This window comes from Danio rerio, chromosome 6 (genome assembly GCF_049306965.1).
Source record: "Danio rerio strain Tuebingen ecotype United States chromosome 6, GRCz12tu, whole genome shotgun sequence".
NCBI lineage: Eukaryota > Metazoa > Chordata > Actinopteri > Cypriniformes > Danionidae > Danio > Danio rerio.
This window is the reverse complement of record NC_133181.1, coordinates 9,236,328-9,259,147: the sequence shown is the minus strand read 5'-3', so window position 1 is coordinate 9,259,147 and position 22,820 is coordinate 9,236,328. Positions and strand designations below refer to the sequence as shown.

The window sequence follows — 22,820 nt, the reverse complement described above, 5'->3', positions numbered from 1 at the left end:
TTGTCAGTTGATTATAAATGTTCATTTAGTTCACTAAAATTAAAATTCATAATTCAGTTTTACAGACCTTGCAGATTTGGCTGCCAGCTTTCTTCTGCCTGTTTTTGTTTTTCTTTGAGCAAAAAGTAGAATTTATTTAAAAAAATATTTCCCAAATTATGTTAAACAGAGCAAGTAATTTTTTCACAATAAGTCTGATATAATATATATTTTTTCTTCTGGAGAAAGTCTTATTTGTTTTATTTCGACTAGAGTAAAAGCAGTTTTTAATAAAAAACAAAAAACATTTTAAGGACAAATTTATTAGCCCCTTTAAGCTATATTTTTTTCTCGATAGTCGACAGAACAAACCATCAATATACAATCACTTATCTTATTACCCTAACATGCCTAGTTAACTTAATAAGCCTAGTTAAGTCTTTAAAAGTCACTTTAAGCTGTATAGAAGTGTCTTGAAAAATATCAAGTCCAATATTATTTACTGTCATCATGGCAAACATAAAATAAATCAGTTATTACAGATGAGTTATTTAAACTATTATGATTAGAAATGTGTTGAAATTTTTTCTCTCCGTTAAACAGAATTTGGGGAAAAAATAAGCAAGCAGTCTAATAATTTAGGGGGATTATAATTCAACTGTATGTATATATATATATATATATATATATATATATATATATATATATATATATATAGTTTAAAGTCTAAAGTCTGGGCAGTACACTCTATTATAATTATCTGGTAATAAGGGTTAATGCAGAATTATTATTAAAAAGTATTAATGAGAAAGTCTAACTTAATTGACAGACTGGTAGTAAAAAATACTTTCATTTTTTCCAATTAGGTGGCACGGTGGTTTAGTGAATAGCACTTTCGCCTCACAGCAAGAAGGTCGCTGGTTCGAGTCCCAGCTGAGTCAGTTGCCCTTTCTGTGTGGAGTTTGCATGTTTTCACCATGTTGGCGTGGGTGTCCTAAGGTTTCCCCCTCAAGTCCAAAGAAATGAGCTATAGGTGAATTGAATAAACTAAAATTTGCCTTAGTGAATGAGTGTGTATAAATGTTTCCCAGTACTGGGTTGCAGCTGGAAAGGGCATCCATTATATAAAACATGAATGAGAGTTTCTGGGTGTTTCGCAGTAATGGGTTGCGGCTGGAAGGGCATCAGCTGAGTAAAATATGCCAGAATAGTTGGTGGTTCATTCTGCTGTCGCAAGCCCTGATAAATAAGTAACTAAGCCAAAGGAAAATGAATGAATGAATTACCCAAATATTAAAAATGATATATCTCTTAGAGTTATTATAGTTATTAAATACTGTTATGGACATCATTAATGTTAAGTAACGTATACATACCCACAATCACATATTTAAACACTCATAAAACAAATTGGACTTTACTGACAATGAAAGAATAGTCACTGTGGCTTCCAGCACTCAATAAATATAACAATGTTGAATTATTTTATCAAATTCATCATTTTTAATACTTATATTGACAGTGATCAGTGGGTCAGAGTTATCTCTAAAGTGCAAGCAGGATGTCTGACATCAAGAAAAGCGGAGCTTTAAAACTGATATAGATTATCTTTCATCATTCTCATGACATTGTTATCCATAAATCCCATGGATGAATGCTTTCAAAAATTAATAAACATCAAGATCATGAACCCCTTCTTAATGCAAGCGTCTTTGTAACATGACATTAATAGATGTCAGATCAGTACCCTCAGATAGCAGACACAGAAGAAGCAGATTTCAGTTTGGACCCACACTCGAATCAAATCATTTGAGGTTATACAGAGATGGAAGAATGGTGTTGATAAAGTTTCCCTCGTTTCAGAGACAGACGCAAAAGTGCTTTATGATTACGTTCAGAAAGAACTATGGGTTTATTTTCCAACAGTAAAAGACTGGAGTCCAGTGATGGCTCTGCCCAAAATCAACGCATGAATGTCATGAGTGCCTGTGGGAAAGAAGAAAATTGTGGTTTATTGATTTACCCTCTTACAGCCTATTCATATTAAACAAACTAATGCAAGAATGTTGAGTAAATTATCACTGCATTAAAACATAAACTCCATTTTAACCTACTTGAAGCCTACACTGCCCTCTGCTGGCCAGATGTATAGCTGTCATTTAAAGTGCTCCTAACATATATATATTTTTTAAAGGTTGCTAAGGGTGCTTTCACATCTTTGGTTAGGTTCATTTGGTCCAGACTAAGGGAAACAAATGATACATTGAAACATTTTCTGCCATCTTTAGGTCGTTTTCACACCACACTGTTTGCTTTGGTCTGAACCAGTTGAAAAGAACCAAAATGCAGTCATCTGACAAAATCCACATCACTCATTGGCCAGATGTTGTTGAGCGTATTTCTTAAACTGCTTTTCGATTGGTCAGAATTAACATGCGGGAAAATGCCAATGGAACTTCCGCAAGTAAACAAACCGGCAGACACAAAATGCTCTGCTTTTGACTATATAGCTATGCAGGCCCGGATTGGCTTCTGGGAGAATTCCCGGTGGGCCGGTCCGTTTTTTGGCCGCAAGGGCCGATGTCCCTAGCTGCTTTGCACTCTCAGCATTCGCACTTTTTTCATTTACTTATATTTTTGACAATAGCCTCACTCTTTTTATTCATTATTTTGCCGCAACTCTGCTCTTTTTATTTATTTTCTCACAGCCCCGTGAGCAAAATGCAGCCTGCAGGTTAATGATGATTTGACCCCAAACAGCGGCATCTTAGTGAATATAAAAATTTGAATAATTAATATTAATGAATAATACACCTGCTCAATGAAAATCAGATGATTTACTACAATAATAAATCTGACATAACTTGATCAAAAATCTAAAACGGGAAGAAAAAGATTAAGCCATCAATAAAAAGTATTGATGATAAAATAGTCTTGCAGATCACACTGCAATACTTTTTTTCCCAAACACGTCAGAATAACAGCACCATTATGGTCCAATGGTCAGCACGTTGCGTTACGATGCTGCCAACCCGAGTTTGAACCTCACCAGAGTAAATTTTTTTTTTTTTTTTCATTTTTAGTGTAAAGACATATAATACTTTTTGGGTTACTTATGTAGGTGTACATATTTTATTTTTATTTTTTGTGTGACCACCATTACAAAGGAATGGATATCTAAAAAGAATTTTGCACAGAATAAATATTCAGATATTGCAGGAAAGGACATTGTGATGATTTAAAGAATAGTGTTGGAGATTTAGCTACCCTTTAATGTTCTCATATTTATGAAAAACATTTGAAGTTCTAAAGCAGCTGTGTCCTTGAAAAAGAAGTGAGAGTGTCATTAGAAACTGAATTGGAAATTACTTTATTTTAATATAGTCTGTCGTGAACTGAGGTGGGCCGGTCTAAGGCTTGAAACTCCAGGGCTGAAAAGGAGTCCCACTCCGGCCCTGGAGCTACTCCTGCGCTGGCTGATTGTATCCCTGCTCATAGTATACTATATAGTTTGTGTAGATCACTTTAGACAAACTATACATTTCGAGAATGAAGTGCGGATACGGCTGGGAAATAATGCATTGCAAACGGCGAAGGCACATTGCACGTCACTTCAGGAGGAGGTGTGAATTAATTTAGCTATACTGTGACATGGTCATCTTCCGCAAACATTAACAAGGATCCATCAGGTAATTTTTTTCCCCTAATCCAAAAAGGCATAGTACTGGGTCTGTTTCAGTTCGGATCAATTCTCACCACAAACGAACCGCTCCAGGGTTCATTTGAAAGCGTACGCATTTTTGATCAGCTTTTGGTGCGCAATTGAGTGCGATTTCTACATTCACACTTGCCCAAACGAACCGCACCAAGTGGGAAAACAATCTCAAGTGCGATTCAACCGAAGTAAGGCAGGTGTGAAAGCAAGTTTGTTTTAAAAGTTTCATTCAACTAGTTTACATCTATCCAGGTCGTTTTATAAGTATTAGTAAATTACAGTGTCTGGATCCAGTATCTGGACTCGCTAAACACCTTTTAGAGCCTCCTCTGCTCTGATTGGCCAGATGTATAGCTGTCATTTAAAGGGTCACAAAACACACGTCTTGAGATGTTGACAGTCATATACATGTCCCACGCTGCTAAAAACACCAATAGGACTCATATATGTCACAAAAAAGTGAAAATTGGTTTATTTCGAGCTAATTCGTTACTCCAGTTTGAAACTATTTTTTGAAGCTGCGTCACGGCGATTATACCCTTGCGTGTATTCCAGTGTGAAGAGTGGATGTCTGTACCGCCAAGTACTTTGTGATGTCTCTGAGTGTGCAGCATTAATGCATGAGAAAGACTTAAATTAGCTATTCATGTAATGGCTTGTGTGTGTCATTTGAAAACAAAATACCATTTTGAGAACCAATTAGCGCACTTTATTGTGTATGAGGTGCAACTTCATTAATATGCACGATAGCTTCGAAGACTGTTTTTACCTGTTACAGACTTCAGACGGCAGAGAGACGCCACGTTGTGTTGTTAAAACAAGTGGAAGAACAAGAATTGTTTGGAGACAATCCGTCGTCAGTGTTGTGTTTATAAATGTGCTGCAACTAAGGTTTTATTTTCATTTCCCTGCTATGAGAGCGCAGCGTGTTGACTACAGTGCACACGACAGAATTATGTTTGTAAGGAATATTTTTTACCCAAGACTATTGTACTTTTGCAATGTGTAGAGACTTTCAACCAGCACAACAAAAAATGTTTCTGAAGACAATCACCTACTGTACCTTTAAAGTGTTTCAAACCAAGACCGGTTTGCCTAGCTAACACTTACGATTTTGCAGACCTTGTACATTCACAAACTGCTTTGTGATTCTATGCAAAAGAGTGAATTGCTATTATATAAAAAATCATAATAGGAGCACTTTAAAATGGAATCTTTTTCTAGTACCTTCGTATGTGTTGACGGCCTCTAGGTTCATGACGTGCCGTATGATGTGGTATTCGTCTGCTATGCCGTTTCCTCCCAGCATGTCTCTGGCCTGTCTGGCGATGTCCAGGGCTTTACCACATGAGTTTCGCTTCAGCAGGGAGATCATCTCTGGTGTGTGTCTGAGGGAGAAATACGTCAGAAACATCAGTGAGCTATAAGAAACAGAACAGCTGTATTTCTGACAAGATTCAGCTTTAGGGCACTGGACCTGTGAATTCTGTGAGCTCTTAAGTCTTTTGTACATGAGCTATTATACATTAAACCAGTCAATATACATGCCATGTCAGATTGATTAGCCCTACTGTGATTTTTTTCTTTTTCAAACATTTCCTAAATTATGTTTAACAGAGGGGCTGCACGGTGGCGCAGTGGGTAGCACTTTCGCCTCACAGCAAGAAGGTTGCTGGTTCAAAACTCTGCTGGGTCAGTTGGCGTTTCTGTGTGGAGTTTGCATGTTCTCGCTGTGTTTGCTTGGGTTTCCTCCGGGTGCTCCGGTTTCCCCCACAAGTCAAAAAGTGGTACAGGTGAATTGGGTAGGCTAAATTGTCCATAGTGTATGAGTGTGAATGAGAGTGTGTAGATGTTCCGGTGATGAGTTGCAGCTGGAAGGGCATCCGCTGCATAAAACATATGCTGGATAAGTTGGCGGTTCAATCCGCTGTGGCGACGCCTGATTAATAAAGGGACTAAGCCGAAAAGAAAATGAATGAATGAATGTTTAACAGAGCAAGGAAATGTTCACAGTATTTCCTATACGTTTTCTTCTTGAGAAAATCTTGTTTGTTTTATTTCGGCTTGAATTGCTAGTTTTTATTTTTACTTTTTATATTTTAAGGTCAATATTATTATCCGATTATTTTTTTTTGATTGTGTAATGACAATTGTCTAATGAGGTTATACAATGACCTGCGTAATTACCTTAACTTGCCTAATTAACCTAGTTAAGCCTTAAAAATTGCATTTAAATTGTATCTAGTGAAATATTACGGACTGTCATCATGGCAAAGAGAAACAAAATCAGTTATTAGAAATTAGTTATTAAAACTATTATGTTTAGAAATGTGTTGATTTCTGCTAAACAGAAATTGGGGGAAAATATAACGGGGGGATAATAATTCAGGAGGGCTTATAGCTCTGACTTCAACAGTAGGTAAGATGGAGGACTCACTTTTTTTGGTCAATGAGTCTGCCCAGTTGTAAACAGGACTGCAGGCCGATTGTAATTTCTGTCAGCATGTCTGCCATCTTCTTCTGGATGAGTTGGTTTCTGGCGAGAGGGACGCCAAACTGGATTCTATATAATAAAACCATCCACAAATAAAAAAAGGGGGAAATGTTATACAGCAGTTCTATTTCAAAATAAATCCTGTTCAAAAAAAGCCTATCAAATAATCCTAATGAAATTAAGCAGCACAACTGTTTGCAGCATTACATAATAATACAAAATGTTACTTGATGAATAACAAGTCGCTTTGATTGTGCTCATAATTTGACAAATCATGAATATGGAAATACAATTATACTATTTACGAATATACTTTAATTACTTCTGATGTAATGACTATTAATATTACACTGATAAGATGATGCTGCTCACCTGTCCATGGTGTACTGACGAGCAGCATGGAAACAAAATTCAGCAGCACCCAGAGCGCCCCACGCAATGCCAAAGCGGGCATTATTCAGGCAGCCAAAGGGCCCCTACAGAAATCAATAGATTTAATCACAGACAAAGTGGCAGACAGCAATAAAAGGGTTTGTTTGAGCAATGCCCTCAATAAGCGAAAGTACAAATCATCCTTGAACAGGTCTTTAGTCATTAAAGGGCCATGACACCCCCCACTTTCGGTTAAAGTCTACTTCAGAATTTTTTCAAAAGATGCATGATTAATGGGCGTGGAGCTCCGCGAGCATCGGGCAGGAGTGGGCGTGGCCAGCCGGGGAGAACGTGAGCGAACGAAGCTAGCTCACAAAATGAGACAAACCATGAGACGCATGAGTTTATAGTTTACAAAGTTAAAATGCAAAGAAATGAACAGTGATTTAATGCATTGCTACATTTGTTATTCGTAATTTCATATACACATAACCACAATTTATATAATTATAAAGATAAGTGTGTTCATGTAAACCCTATGAGGACTTCTCCCTCAATCCCCGTATCCAGCAGACTCAGTGCAGCAGGTTTCCTGACCTGTCTATTTTAACCGTTAGCCCTGCTGGTAATCTGGAGGATTTAGGCAAACACAGCAGCACAGTGATGTGTCTGAATGTGAATGAACTCCTGATAAAAGACAGCGTCCGCCATTCTCTAATTCTCATGCTGCTCTCCCGACAAAAATGCTAGCAGCACACACACATCTTTGCTGTATGATCGGCCCTGACAAGATCGCGGGGGAAAACATGCAACAAACCGCGTGGATCATGGAAACAAACGCATATGAGCCTTCATGAACGGCTAAATACTGTGTGCCCGTGCCGTGGGTCCGTGACGTGTCTCACAGCTTAGGCTTGACTCTGGTAGGTCTGGCAGGTCTCATGAATAATTAAGCAGCCGGCTCTTCTCATAGGATAAGAAAACTCCGCTATGAATAATAATGAGAAACCGACACGTCATCATTGCACTTGCAGTACTGCGCTACGTCGCCGATTTTGATCCCGCCCCAAAAATCATTTTAAACCCGGAAGCTGAAATTAGCTGACAAAAGCTCAAAATTATCCAGTTTTCCCTACAATTAAAGCTGACATGTGCCAACATCGTTTTAACTGATGCTCAACACACACAAATCTGTTAATTTAAAAAAAAAAAGTTCTCCAGGGTGTCCTGAACCTTTAATAACAGTACAAACACACTCACAGCTAGGCCAGACACGTGGGGCAGCAGGTTTTCCTCTGGCACCTCCACCTCATCCATCACAATCATCCCGGTGGCTGAAGCTCTGAGGGAGAATTTGCCCTCTATTTTCGGGGTGCTCAACCCCTTCATCCCTCTCTCCAGGACAAACCCTCTCACTTTGCCATCCTCACATTTTGCCCACACCACACAGATATCAGCATACGGAGAGTTGGTGATCCTGTTCAAACAAAAGAGGGTTGGTATGAGAAAAACAAATCTCATTTTAATTACGTTATTACGTTTTTATTTAATATTTTTATTTATTTATTATTATAACTCTAAAACTGAGTCTGTAGTTTGTTTGTTTTTACCATAGAAAGCTATTTATAGAACAACCTGTTAAGTTAAACCTTCAATTTGGATTTGATATTAATCTAAATGTTTATTTTCCCATACACAAAAGACATTCAGTTTATTTATTAAAAAGTCAATAATGAATCTGTATTTTTTTTTAGGTTCTTCTAGAATTAATATTAGAGAGATCATTACTAGTTGGCGGGGCTTTTCCCCTCTGATGACATGTAAAAAGGGGGGGATGTCAATCAAAGTGTTTCTGTAGGCTGTTTTCATAAAGAGTGATTATAAAAAAAATACAATTAATACATTTTTAACTATTAGAAGCTGATTATATTCACAGACTGTTGCCAAACAACTGTTTAAACCCTTTTTACAAGCGATTTTATTTATAGAACAACCTGTTTGTATGTTAATCCTTTAGTTTGTATTGGATATTAATTGAAAATGTTTATTTTCCCATACACAAAAGGCATTCAGCTTATTAATTTAAAAGACAATAATAAATCTGTATATTTTTTACGTTCTTCTAGACATAATATTTAAACAATTTGTGCACTCCGGAAAATATTTTCAATTAGACCAACATAAAACCACACTCTTAAAATAATTAGATAGTCGTTCAAAGTTTACTTTAAGCATACATTTTTTACATTTTTATGTGAATTATGATATCAATTTTATATAAGTTAGGGAAATAAGTATTCAACAAATCACCATTTTTCTCAGAAAACATATTTTTTAAAGGTGCTGTTGACTTGAAATTGTCATCAGATATTTGTAACAACTAAAGAAATACATATATGCGAAGAAAACAACATTGATTAGTTCACAAATGAAGTTATATGTAATAAAATGAAATGACACTGGGAGAAGTATTGAACACATAAACCAGGGGTCACCAATCCTGGTCCTGGAGGGCCGGTGTCCCTACAGGGTTTTGCTCCAACTTGCCTCAACACACCTGCCTGGATGTTTCAAGTATACCAAGTAAGACCTTGATTAGCTTGTTTAGGTGTGTTTGATTAGGGTTGGAGCTAAAATCTGCTGGACACCGGCCCTCCAGGAACAAGTTTGGTGACCACTGACATAAACAAAGGGAGGTGTAGAAAGGCAGTGAAAGCCCAGACAGCAGCAGCTGAAACCTCTACGTAGTTCTTCAGCAACCCTCTGCCCTTCATCAGTGTAAATGAATATTAGCTGCTTCAGTCAAAGCATCTACATTATCAGGAGAATGAAGATGAAACCAGGGTGGACATTTCAGCAAGACAATGATCCAAAACACACCCAAGGAAACTCTCAAATGCTTTAAGAGAAGGAAAATTAAGCTGTAGAATGTCCCTGCCAATCACCTGACTTAAATCCAATATAAAATACAAAATAAAGATCAGATTTAATAGACAAGACCAGCAGAACCATCAAGATTTTTGCACTCTGTCACCAAAAGAGCCTTTTATTTATGGTATTTAATACGTTTCAGTAGTTTAGCACTTTCTCCTTGTGTCATTCCATTATAATTACACAGAACTCATTTTTCAGATTGTTTTGGGATCTTTACCAAAATCTGGTTCAATTTCATGTCAACAGCTCCTTTAGAAATATTTTTCCCAGAAGAAACATGACATATTTGTTATAGTTAAAATTATTCATAACAACACATTCAAATGCACATCAGACTAGACTGCAATTCAAAGCTCTGGTTTATTATTGAAACTGACAATTAAAACCTCTTTTAGATAAATGCTTCTGTTAAATGTAAATGTAAAATCTCACCAGACAGAATCATCTCTAACTTTAAGCCAGAATTGTACTGTATACATTCAAGCAAACAGATGGTCAGCAGATTTCAGCGTCCTCCTAAACCAGCAAGGGACAAACACCCTGTAGAGGGTGAAGTTACCAAATCTAAATCTGGTGCAGGGCTCTCAGATGATTTCTCTTACATCATCAGACACTGTCTGAACTGACCTTCATGACATGTTGTGCAACTTCACTAATCTCAGTTACAAAATCAATGATGCACTTAAAGAGTGTGTCATTATACCCTAACTATCACATTTATTGTATTGCATATCAATACTTCTTCTTCTTATTATTATTAATAATTATTATTATTAATAAATAACATTCCTTTTTTAATAATTCTTTTTAAAATATGATATTTACACGTAAGTGTTTTACAAATTATTTTAATATATGCACAAAACTACAAAAAAGAATATGAAAAAAATATATATATAGATAAATAAATATATATAATTAAAACCTATAAAGGTAAAAAATAAATATTAAAATAATACTTATACCACATATAAAATATTTACATATAATTAAAATATATAATTATAATATAATTTAAAGTAAAGACATTATATAAACTAATGACAAAATCCAAGGCCTCTCCAAGCCAGACAATGCAAACTGAACACCATGTTACCATCATGGTTACCATGTTTTTGTCCCACTGATGCTGTAAGTTCTGCTGGAGGGGTTGTATTTGGCTTTAGTCTCCATTCCAGCGGGGTCACTTCCGTGGTTTGGTTCTGTTAGACCAAAACAGCCCAGAATCTCTCCACGAGCTGGAAAAAAATAACAAGCACACAATTAAAAACAAGAAAAAAAAAAAAGAAAAAAAGAATAATATTCCCCTGCTAATCACAGTTTGTTTTACCACAGAAGACAATGGTGAACAAGAAAACTAGTTGGCTTAGCGTTACAATGCCATCTTACGCCGTGTCAGAGGTCAGTCAAAACGTTGTTGAGAATGGGCATTCAGCTGCCATTTATCAATTAAAAATATAAAATATTTCTGCTAAAAAAACACATAAATGCATTTTCATTAAATTACATTTAACCCCCTTGCAGCATATGCTTTTTGCTTAACAACAACTTCATGCACCTTTTGGAAACTTAAAAAAAAGGGTCACAACCCAACACCATTATACAGCATGGAGGAGCCAGGATGAAATGTAAAACTAGTCAGACTGTGTTCATCTGAAAGAAGAAAGTCATATAAATTAAGGTTGTCAAAAAAAATTGAGTTTTGTAACATTCAAAATGAAAAAAAAAAACGTCCATTTCCTGCTAATATGTTGGGCGCTGAATATTTTTAGCTGATTGGCCATTGTGTTTACCTGCTCAACAGAAATGACCGTGATTGGCTGCGAAGGTCATCAGTTCACCACTCTTGACTGCTGTTCTCCAAGTTCAATCAAAGATACAGGGATACTGGAGCATTTCAAAGCTCCTTAGATCAGACGATCCATCAGCGAATAGACAGCCCAGCTGATTGACATGACTTTGAAATGCTCCAGAGTCCCTGTATCTAAGTGTGCACTTGGTGATCATCAGTAAAGAATAGTGAACGGATGAACTTCATGACCTTCAAGTACCGAATTCAATACTTTTGACAACCCTAATGTAAACCAAAGAGGGTGAGTAAATTATGGTGTAAATTTTATTTTTGTGTGAACTATATAAATAGATTTATATATATATATATATATATATATATATATATATATATATATATATATATATATATATATATATATATATATATATATATATATATATACACATTAAAATAGGGCAATCAATGTACAGACGATTAAAATTCAGATCTTTGTAATTAAATAATAAAATTCAGCAAATATCCCGGTTGAACTGAGATTCAAATAATTTTTTAATTGCTAACATAACATGTTTTTTTCGGGACCCTTGGAACTTTAAAGTATGTTTCACACAGTAGTTCCGGTACTTGACTAACCCAGTTTAGGCAGATATTTCTGCTTCTGCTCTTCTGTGCCATAGGCATTGATGGGGTGCATGACCAGTGAGGACTGGACACTCATAACTGATCTGTATCCGCTGTCGACCCTCTCCACCTCCCTGGCGATCAGACCGTACGCCACATAACTAGTGCCTGCACAGCCATATCCTTCAACACAAAAAACATGAAACCATGTGCATTAGAGAAACAGTGCTTTGAGTTTACACTTTCAAGACTGTAAATCTGACACTTTGAAGAGCCTTGTAGAGTTTCAACTCACTGCTATTTTAATGTGGTTTTACCTTGAATTGTAGGCCCAAGGACACCAAGCTCTCCCATCTCATTTAAAATCTCCCGATGGAAATCTGAAAATTTAGAGCCACAGATTTCAATATCAGGGTTTAAGATCTCTTGTTCCTGTTGATAAATCAAAATGTACTACAGTATGTTCATAAGTCATGTCGTGCTGCACAGCAAATGCAGGTTTGCTGAAGGTTGCAGCTGACGTGAAGCGAGGGGTTTGAATCTTTAATAAACTGTGACAGTTCGCGTTCATTAAAAAGTAAGAATGATTAATAAATCCATATAAAACAGTCCCTTAAAAGTGACGTTGGGTCTTCAGTTTCACGCTCAGGCGCAATTTGCACTCACGCTATAAGCGCACCGCGTCAAAGCCCTCTGGCACACCTCTTCGTAACGGGCCAGGGCCCGCCCACTGAACTGTGCCTGGACCCAATTCGGAGCACTCACACTTGTCAAACGAATCGGGAAATTTGGGTTAAACATGCAAGGGCACGGTTCAGGTAGCCTAGTGTGAGAACACCATAATCCAGTCTCAGCATTTTACGCACATTCTGATATCGACGCTGAAAGGATATATTGTGCAGCGCTACCTCAGATTGCGAGCAGCTCTTTTACTTACGTTCATTCCTGTTGGCCATGATGATGCGTGGCATGAGCTTGTCCTCACAGTATGTGCGGAAACTGTCTCTGATCATGATCTCCTCCTCTGTGAGCTGCCCTTCCAGATCCAACGCGTCACGCCAGTCAAAGGTTACCTTAGCTAGAAATAACAATTTTATTTTCAGCTTAAATACACTATATGAAGTCAAACTCAAGAATAACAGTACTATTAAATAATGAATATTTACGTTGTTTTGATGTTTTTTTGACTCGCTCCTCTTTGTCTGAAAATAAAAAAACATTAGGATATGGTTATTAGCACAATCAATAAAAGATATAGTTCACCCAAATATGAAAAATTCCTCAAGTTGATCTATGCTTTTATGAATTTCTTTCTTCTATTGAACACAAAACAAGATTTTCTCAAGAATGTGGGAAAAAAGCAGTCATTGACATCTATAGTAGGAATTAGCTTTCTTCAAAATATCTTCCTTTGTGTTTAACAGAAGAAATAAACTCATAGTAAGTTCAGTTTTTGGTGAACTACCCCTTTAAAGGGATAATTCATAGGCCTTTTTACATTTACAGGGTTCATACCTATTCTAATTCCATGACTTTTCCAAGACTTTCAAGTAAATTTTCGTGACCTAATGTTTCATGTAATGTCTACATACAGTTGAAGTCTGAATTATTAGACCCCCTGTTCATTTTTCCCCAATTTCTGTTTAACGGACAGAAGATTTTTTTCAACACATTTCTAAACATAATAGCTTTAATAACTCATTTCTAATATCTGGTTTATTTTATCTTTGCCATGATGGCAGTAAATAATATTAGACTTGATATTTTTCAAGACACTTCTATACAGCTTAAAGGGACATTTAAAGGCTTAACTAGGCAGGTTAGGGTAATTAGGCAAGTTATTGAATAATAATGGTTTGTTCTGTAGACAGTCAAAAAAAAATGGGGCTTATTGACCTTATTCTAAAATGCGGAAGTGCGCCTGTTTTCGCGATTGTCTTAGAACTTCCGATTCAGTCGCCTATGGGAGAAATGACTAGGAATAATAAACGGCAGAAAATGGCCAAACTACTTGCTCAACAAACAAATGTTTGCATGACTATACAGACCAAGTAGCATAATATAATAAGAAAATATTAAATTGCAACATCAAGCAGCGTAACGAACAGTTGTTAACGTCAAAAAATGAATGGAAGTGAATGTGACCGGAAGTCGCGAGACAAAAAGATTCAAATGGCAGCGCCCACTCGTCGGCGGAGAATAAGGTGAATAATATTGTGCTTAAAATGGTGTTTAAAAAATTAGGAACTGATTTTATTCTAGCCAAAATAAAGAAAATAAGACTTTCTTCAGAAGAAAAAAAAATCAGACATACTGTAAAAATGTCCTTGCTCTGTATATTTAAAAAAGGAAAACAATTTAAAGGGGGGCTAATAATTCTGACTTCATCTGTATCTGTGGTAAATAAATAATAAGCAAAACAATGCCCATTTAACTTTATTACAACATATCGTAAAACGTGCAACAATCTATTTAGTTAAAATTACTTTTATACTTATCCAAAACTCATTCAATGCTTTCATAATGTTTTGTAATGTAAATGCTTTTGTCACTCTCAGAAAAAAGGTACACAGTGGTACAAATAATGTTCCTTAGTGTACAGTTATGTACCTTTGTAAAAGATGTACCTTATATAGTACAGAAAAGACCTCTTATGATACTGTTCGGTAACTTTTATGGTACAATTGAAATGAAGGTACAGAATTGCTCTCATAAAAGGTGTATAAGTGTTGGACAACTCCTTTAGTACAATATCTGTGAAATTAAACATTACTGGAAAGACAAAGTGATTTACGAATAATTTCCACATTAAAACATGGATCATCATTTAAAAGCATGTTTAAAGAAACTCATAAACATTAATTATTAAGTTCTATCAAACAAAACAACTGGTAAAACAAAACTATAGGTATTGTAAACTAAACATTCAAGGCATTTTAAATAAACATTTAGTAAGCATTTTCTAATGAATAGATTTTCATTATTTACCAACTTTTAAGTGAATACAAAGGTTTTGTGTGAAAATTGGAGAAAAAAAAGTTTTATATTGTACATGGGAGAATGTGTTTCTATAACATTTTTGTGAAGTGTTGTGAAATGTTTAGCAAAAAATATTTGTATTGATTTATTCTTTATTGTAAATGGGAAATGTGCATTTACACAAAAAGAAACTTAAAAAAAACATTTTAAAAAATGTATTTGATGTTTTATATTTTCTGAAAATAAATTGACACCTTTTGGATAGAGCAAAATGCCTTTAAATACTTCTTGAAGAAACACATTTGACACTTTTAAGGTACAAAGTGTCTTGTCACAGTAGTGGTACCTTTATGGATCAGATCAATATTGTATCTGCAGGTTTTAAAAACCAAAGGTACATTTTGGTTTCCCATGGTACAAATGATGTCTTTAAAGGTACAAACTGCAATGCTACAAATTTGTTTTTTTGTCTTAAGATACAATTCTGTTCCATAAAAAGGTACTGCCCCAGTGGCAAGGGTTTGTACCTTCTTTGGTACAACATTGTACCATTTTTTTCTGAGAGTGTAATGCTATTTCAGTGATCTACTGAAGAAAACCTATCACCAAATTAATATTTTTGAGTAAATAATTTGATTAACGTGAAAACATAAAATTCTCCATTTGATTTAATCAAATTTTTTACATAAATTAGAAGCATAAATTAAGTTTACAGAGTTTTTTTTTATTTAATTACCAAACAATTAATGCATTTACATATTATTTTGAGAACTGAAATATTTATTATTGTGAAGAGCACTTTACAAATAAGCTTAAATTGAACTGAATTGAGTTGAGTTGAATTATGCTGAAGCAGTGCTCTTACCATATGCAGCAGGTGCTAAAGTGCCCTGGGCCCTCGACACACACATCAGAGGACATCTCTGTGAGTTCACCAGCAGACGAGACAAAGCTGTTCTCAATGCCATGGTTGGTGATGTTCAAATCTGAAAAGGTGTAACAATAATCAACACAATCACAGCAACATTAAAACCGGGTGTTAAAAGTTTAATTCACAACCAGTTAGATTTGGAATACGTCCTGTGCTCTTACCTTTAGATTACTGGCGTGTTGTAAGTTACATAAACAAGTGACAACTTTATTACAATGGTACTAGATTGTTATTATTATTATTGAATATTATAAAGCATTCTTAACAAAAAACACTTCTGCCGTAATTTCAGACAAACTCGTGTGGTGTTATTTATAGTATCATTATTATTTCCTTGTTATTATTTCCTCCCAATATATTTCATAATTGTCCACGCAGGGTTACACAATTACAATTACACAACGTAATATGCTCATTAGAGATTATGTATTTAAAAGTCTATCTAACGTTACGTGTATATCTGAAAACATGTATTATAGCTAACATTTATGTTATTTCTTGCAGTCTAACAGGGATATAATAATGAGAAAGTATTACCTTCACCGGCCTAGTTCGCTCAGATGATTTCTCTTGCTACTGTAATACTATTTATGTTCAGAGCTGAGCTGCGTGAACGTGTCGCAAATTGGAAGAAAGAGTCGTCCATCTTTTGTGTGGCGTTTTTTCATAAACGCCTATGACTCGGATCTTGCCCTGCAGTACATGCAAGATTGTTTTTATTTTTTCATAAAACTTAAATGTTTTTTCTACACAATCACACATATGATGGATACACTCAAACACAATGACCTGAAAACTGAAAATAGCAATAGCTGTCACTTTAAATAAATATTTTTAACAATTTCGTTTGATTATGTCACATTCAAAATGGCTGAACTTTACGTCTGTAACCTTGTGAAACCTCGAAGGCGTTTACGGAAACCGTATCCTCTTATTGGATGATGAGAGGAGGCGTGTGCGAGGAGTGGAATTTTTAAAGTGCCTTGCACTTGTTCAACCAAAATGACTCCTGGATTGCTGTACTTGGTATTATTTCTGTTATTAATTAATATTCATGCCTTGTAATGTGCATGATTATAAATGTCTATCACATGGTGGCTAATGTATCTTCAACAAACCAGCAGGACTCATGCATATATTATGAAGTTACTACAGTATTATTATTAATATTATTTATTCATTTTTTTATTTTTGGCTTAGTCCCTTTATTCATCAGGCGTCGCCACAGCGGAATGAACTGCAAACTTACCCAGCATTTGTTTTACACAGCGGATGCCCTTTCATCCGCAACCCAACATTGGGAAACACCCACACACACTGTTTTACACACATACACTATGGACAATTTAGCTTATTCAATTCATCTATAGCGTGAATATATCTATACCTATAGTCTTTGGACTATGGAGGAAACTGGAGCATCTGGAGGAAACCCACATGGACACGGGGAACATGCAAACTCCACACAAAAATGCCAACTGACCCAGCCGGGACTCGAACCAGCGACCTTCTAGCAACCAGCAACACCGTGTCGCCCTATTATTATTATTATTATTATTATTTATTATTGTTTTTTTTTATTATATTATAGTATTCTCATATAGCCGTTATCCAATTTTTGCATTAAAACAATACATTTTATTTTATGGATTTAAATACATGTTTTTGTTTGAGCTACTATTTTTATTGTTATTGTTAATTGTAGACTAATTTAATAGCAAAAATAAATAAACGATACAATATATTAGCTAGTTAACTTTAAAACTACTTAATTGATAGAATACTTTGATGTAAAACCGCTCTTTAATAAGGACTAGTTTTCTTTGACATAATAATGATAAGTCCACCAGAGACCAAAAGGAGAGAAAGAAATATAAAAATAAATAAATAACATTAAGATAAATGCCCATGTTCATCTATATTTTACAATGTGTATTCAAAACAATTACTTTTGATATTCTGTATTTTTATTACTAGTTTTTTATATAGTCTGCACAATAATCAGGGGGTAATGTTTATAGTATAGATAAATAAGTAACATATAATATATATATAATATAATTATTGATTAGTAAATCGAGGTTGGTACGTTATTTCATATGTTTTGGACATGTTCTAAATGTATAACCTATTGGAGAAATATAGCACAAATTATTAGCAAAATTGCTAATGTTAACCTTTCACCTGAGCCAAGCTTTGTGTTACCGGGGGACTCGATCAAAGGAAAAATGTACATTTAATTAAAATGGCTGTGAAATGCATTGCAATACAATGGAAATTAGTAGAACCACCAAGTCATATTGTATGGCTTATAGAACTTTTGCCCTGTTCCTGTTGAAAAAAAAAAAGTTTAATTAAAAAAAAAAACCTCATCAATGTTTGAAAAGACTTGAGGTAAAAGTTTTTTGAATACATGAATAACTTGGATGTTACATTGACTGAAAATGCTGATGGAAAATTATGACTCTACATTGATTTAATCTTTTATTTGTCATCATTGTTTGTTTACTTGTTTATTTCCTCTTATTTTACACATCAGCTCGGTGTCTCACAATAATGTCCATTTAAGTGTTCTGTCATGTAAGGGTGGGAAAAGAGTGGAGGGAGGTTAAAAAAGAATGTTTACATGTATACTGAAAAGATTCTGTAAGTTATTGATGTGAAAATAATAAAAATATATTGATGAAAAAATGAAGTAAAACGCAGGGCAGTAAAAATGCAAAATGTTGCTTTAGTTTGGGGAAATTTTTAACAGCTCATGTTCTTCTTTACCAAGTTAGGGGGCGATATTTTTTAAATCAATACAATAAATAAAAATTTAGGATCTTGTGAACATTCATTTTATATATACTATTTTCAGTTATTTTTCATGCTTCTTAAGAAAATTATTTTCATCAAGGCAGCATTTATTAAATGTAAAAAAAATATATATAACTGCTTTCTTACTGTATGTAGTTTCAAATTAAATTAACACTCCAGTCATTATTGCTTTTATTACTATTAGCATTAATAATAATAATTATTTTTCTTATTATTTTTATATTAGTGTTATTATTATAAATATTAGAGTGATTACTGAAGGATCATGTGACTGAAGACTGGATTAATGAAGCTAAAAATTAATCTTTAAAATTGCTGGAATAAATTATTAAATTAAATTATAAGCTACTTTTGAAAAAAAAAATGATTTTTACAATTTCTACTGTATTTTTGATTAAATAAATGCAGCCTTGGTGAGCAGAATAAGCTTATTTTAAAACATTTTAAATCTTACAGACACCAAACTTTTGACCCGTAGTGTTATTATTTTTATTTGATTTAATTTATTTCGAACAGAAATATCATGCAAAAAAAAAAAATAAATAAATAAATAATAATAATACATTTCAACATAGTCAAAAATGGAGTGGGATTAAGCCAAGCTTATTATTTTCCCACCCCATTACCACACACATCATTAGTCTATTACTTAAACTTATTTCTTCTTTCACTTATCTCCTCTTCTTCTTCTTCTTCTTCTTCTTCTTCTTCTTCTTCTTCTTATTATTATTATTAATGGGGTTTGCCATAGGCAAAGTCCATTCTTACTATTGTGCCTGGTTTATTATTCTTCTTCCTTCTTCTTCTTCTTCTTCTTCCTTCTTCCGTCCTATTTTTCGGCGCGTAACTAGTCCCGCAGCTTTCGTCCCAGACCCTTGAAAGTGGGCTCAAATCGTGCGGTCTTATCGGGAATGGTGTGCTATGACTTTTATAAGGGGTGGGGGGTTTTTTGGCCCCGCAGGGGCCAAAAACCCCCCCCCAAAAATCCCATAGACTTAACATTGAGCCGAACTTTGAAGAATCACAGCGCCGAGTGTGAATTTCGTAGAAATATGGGATTCGCAACAGCTGTAGGGGGTTGCAGCCTAAGTGAGAACATACCCCGCAAGGGGGTATAAGTTGTACCCCTGGGGCTCTAGGACGTCCCAAAGTGGTCCCCATTGACTTACATGGGCCCCATTGACTCCCATTCATTTTCTAGACACTCGTAAGATACTATTCCCGGAAATCGCCGTAGCGCCAACAGCGAAATTTGTAGAGACATAGGATTCGCGACATCTCGAGAGGGTTATAGGAGGCTTCAAACCACACCCCGAAAGGCGGTAAATGTTGTACCCCTGGGGAGCTAGGACGTCCCAAAGTCTCCATTGACTTTACATGGAGCCGAACTTTAACCAATCACTGCGTCCATTGTGAATTTCATAGAAATATGGGATTCACAACATCTGTAGGGGGTTGCAGCCTAAGTGAGAACATACCCCGAAAGGGGGTATAGGCTGTTCCCCTGGGGTGCTAGGACGTCCCAAAGTGGTCCCCATTGACTTTACATTGGCCATTGACTTCCATTCATTACATTGACTCCCATTATAAATGTCATATGTCAATCACAGTACATAGCAGTGTCATACTGACTTGGGGGTGGGCTTATTTGACTCAGGCAACCAATCAGCATCTCATTATGATTTTGAAGCTCACAAGCCACGCCCCCCCAGACCATTTAAAGACCCCTCTAACTGCCCCATTGACTTAACATGGGGTGGGATGTCCCATTGCAGATCCCATTGACTTCCATTATAAAGGTCACACATCTATAACATTACATAGGAGTGTCATAGAGACATGGGGGTGGGCTCATTTGACTCAGGCAACCAATCAGCATCACTATATGATAATGAAGCTCACAAGCCACGCCCCCAAATGGGTCCCATAGACTTCTATTATAACTGCCCTACACGCATATCTTTGCTTAGCAGTGTCCTATTGGCTTGGGGGTTGGCTCATCTTACTCAGACAACCAATGAGCTTTTCAATATGATAATGAAGCTCACAAGCCACGCCCCCAAACTGGTCCCATAGACTGCCATTGTAACTGGTCTACATGCATATCTTTGCTTAGCAGTGTCCTATTGACTTGGGGGTTGGCTCATCTGACTAAGACAACAAATGAGCATCTCAATATGATAATGAAGCTCACAAGCCACGCCCCCAAATTGATCCCATAGACTGCCATTATAGCTGGCCTACATGCATATCTTTGCTTAGCAATGTCCTATTGACTTGGGGATGGCTCATCTGACTAAGACAACCAATGAGCATCTCAATATGATAATGAAGCTCACAAGCCACGCCCCCAAACTGATTCCATAGACTTCCATTAAAATAGGCCTAGATGCATATCTTTGCATAGCACTGTCATAGAGAGATGGGGGTTGGTTCTTTTGACTTAGACAGCCAACCACATTCAAGCTCACTCTGTAACCTCACCCATAGCAACAAAACAGAGTACCCTAGCAACCATTCATCAACAGCTATATCTCAGCATCAGAACATCGTAGAGACTTGGGGATTGGCTCGTTTGACTCATGCTAGCAAACGGAACTTCCTATATGCTACACATGCTAGCAGTGACTAGCTACATGCTAATATTGACTAGCCATGTACTGTAACTTGCTAGAAATGCTTACTAAGTATAAATATTTCATCAGAAAAGTATGTGAGGCTTGCCTAGTAACCACCCAGGGTACCCTAGCAACTGCCTAGCAACCACCCAAATTACCCTAGCAACCGCCTAGCAACCACCTAGCAACCGCCTAGTAACGTCTTAGTAAGGGCCTAGCGACCACTCAGGACACCCTAGCAACCGCCTAGCAACGCCTTAGCAATTACTCAGAATACCCTAGCAACCGCCTAGCAACACCTTAGCAACCGCCTAGCAACCACTCAGGACACCCTAGCAACCGCCTAGCAACACCTTAGCAACCACCTAGCAACCACTCAGAACACCCTAGCAACCGCCTAGCAACCACCTAGCAACCACTCAGAACACCCTAGCAACCACCTAGCAACACCTTAGCAACCACCTAGCAACCACTCAGGACACCCTAGCAACCGCCTAGCAACCACATAGAATACCCTAGCAACCACCTAGCAACACCTTAGCAACCACCTAGCAATCACTTAGGACACCTTAGCAACCGCCTAGCAACACCTTAGCAACCACCTAGCAACCACTAAGAACACCCTAGCAACCGCCTAGCAACCGCCTAGCAACCACTCAGAACACCCTAGCAACCACCTAGCAACACCTTAGCAACCACCTAGCAACCACTCAGAACACCCTAAGAACCGCCTAGCAACCGCCTAGCAACCACTCAGAACACCCTAGCAACCACCTAGCAACACCTTAGCAACCACCTAGCAACCACTCAGGACACCCTAGCAACCACCTAGCAACACCTTAGCAACCACCTAGCAACCACTCAGGACACCCTAGCAACCACCTAGCAACACCTTAGCAACCACCTAGCAACCACTCAGGACACCCTAGCAACCGCCTAGCAACCACATAGAATACCCTAGCAACCACCTAGCAACACCTTAGCAATCACCTAGCAACCACTTAGGACACCTTAGCAACCGCCTAGCAACACCTTAGCAACCACTCAGAACACCCTAGCAACCGCCTAGCAACACCTTAGCAACCACCTAGCAACCACTTAGGACACCTTAGCAACCACTCAGAACACCCTAGCAACCATTCAGAATACCCTAGCTACCAAAACAAATACATTGTACCCCATCGATTTGCCACGCAAACCCCATTCACATTTCCTTTAGGAAATGTACAATTCTAGTTATTATTATTATTATTATTATTATTATTATTATTATTGTTGTTGTTATTATCACCATTGTTTTTAATTAGTATTATTATTTGTTGTCAATTAAATGAGGTGAATTTTAAAAGCTTTAGTAAAGGAACTGGCTCACAAAGAAAATGCACAACTTTGTCACCAGGTGTGAAACATGATTCTGTTTATTGCATTATTCATGATGACAATCAGAGAGTGTCACATTTGGCAAGTGTTAATAAAACGTTCATTTAATTAGGATTTCTAGGAACCGACCTGGCATTTCCATCGAACTCAATGAATGTGCTGCTTTTCTCACGTCAAACAGT

At 36.4% G+C, this 22,820-nt stretch overlaps 1 protein-coding gene across 1 annotated transcript; it reads right to left on the bottom strand.

The window, feature by feature from the left end:
- Positions 1-1,380: 1,380 nt before the first annotated feature.
- On the bottom strand, positions 1,381-16,368 carry gcdha (glutaryl-CoA dehydrogenase a). Its single transcript, NM_200886.1, is given in 12 exon segments — positions 1,381-1,965; positions 4,922-5,082; positions 6,132-6,257; positions 6,561-6,664; positions 7,821-8,037; positions 10,603-10,732; positions 11,923-12,093; positions 12,228-12,290; positions 12,848-12,988; positions 13,077-13,112; positions 15,755-15,875; positions 16,358-16,368. Coding segments are annotated over 11 exon segments (1,326 nt in total). The 5' UTR covers positions 15,858-15,875; positions 16,358-16,368; the 3' UTR covers positions 1,381-1,891.
- Between the last annotated feature and the right edge of the window lie 6,452 nt (positions 16,369-22,820).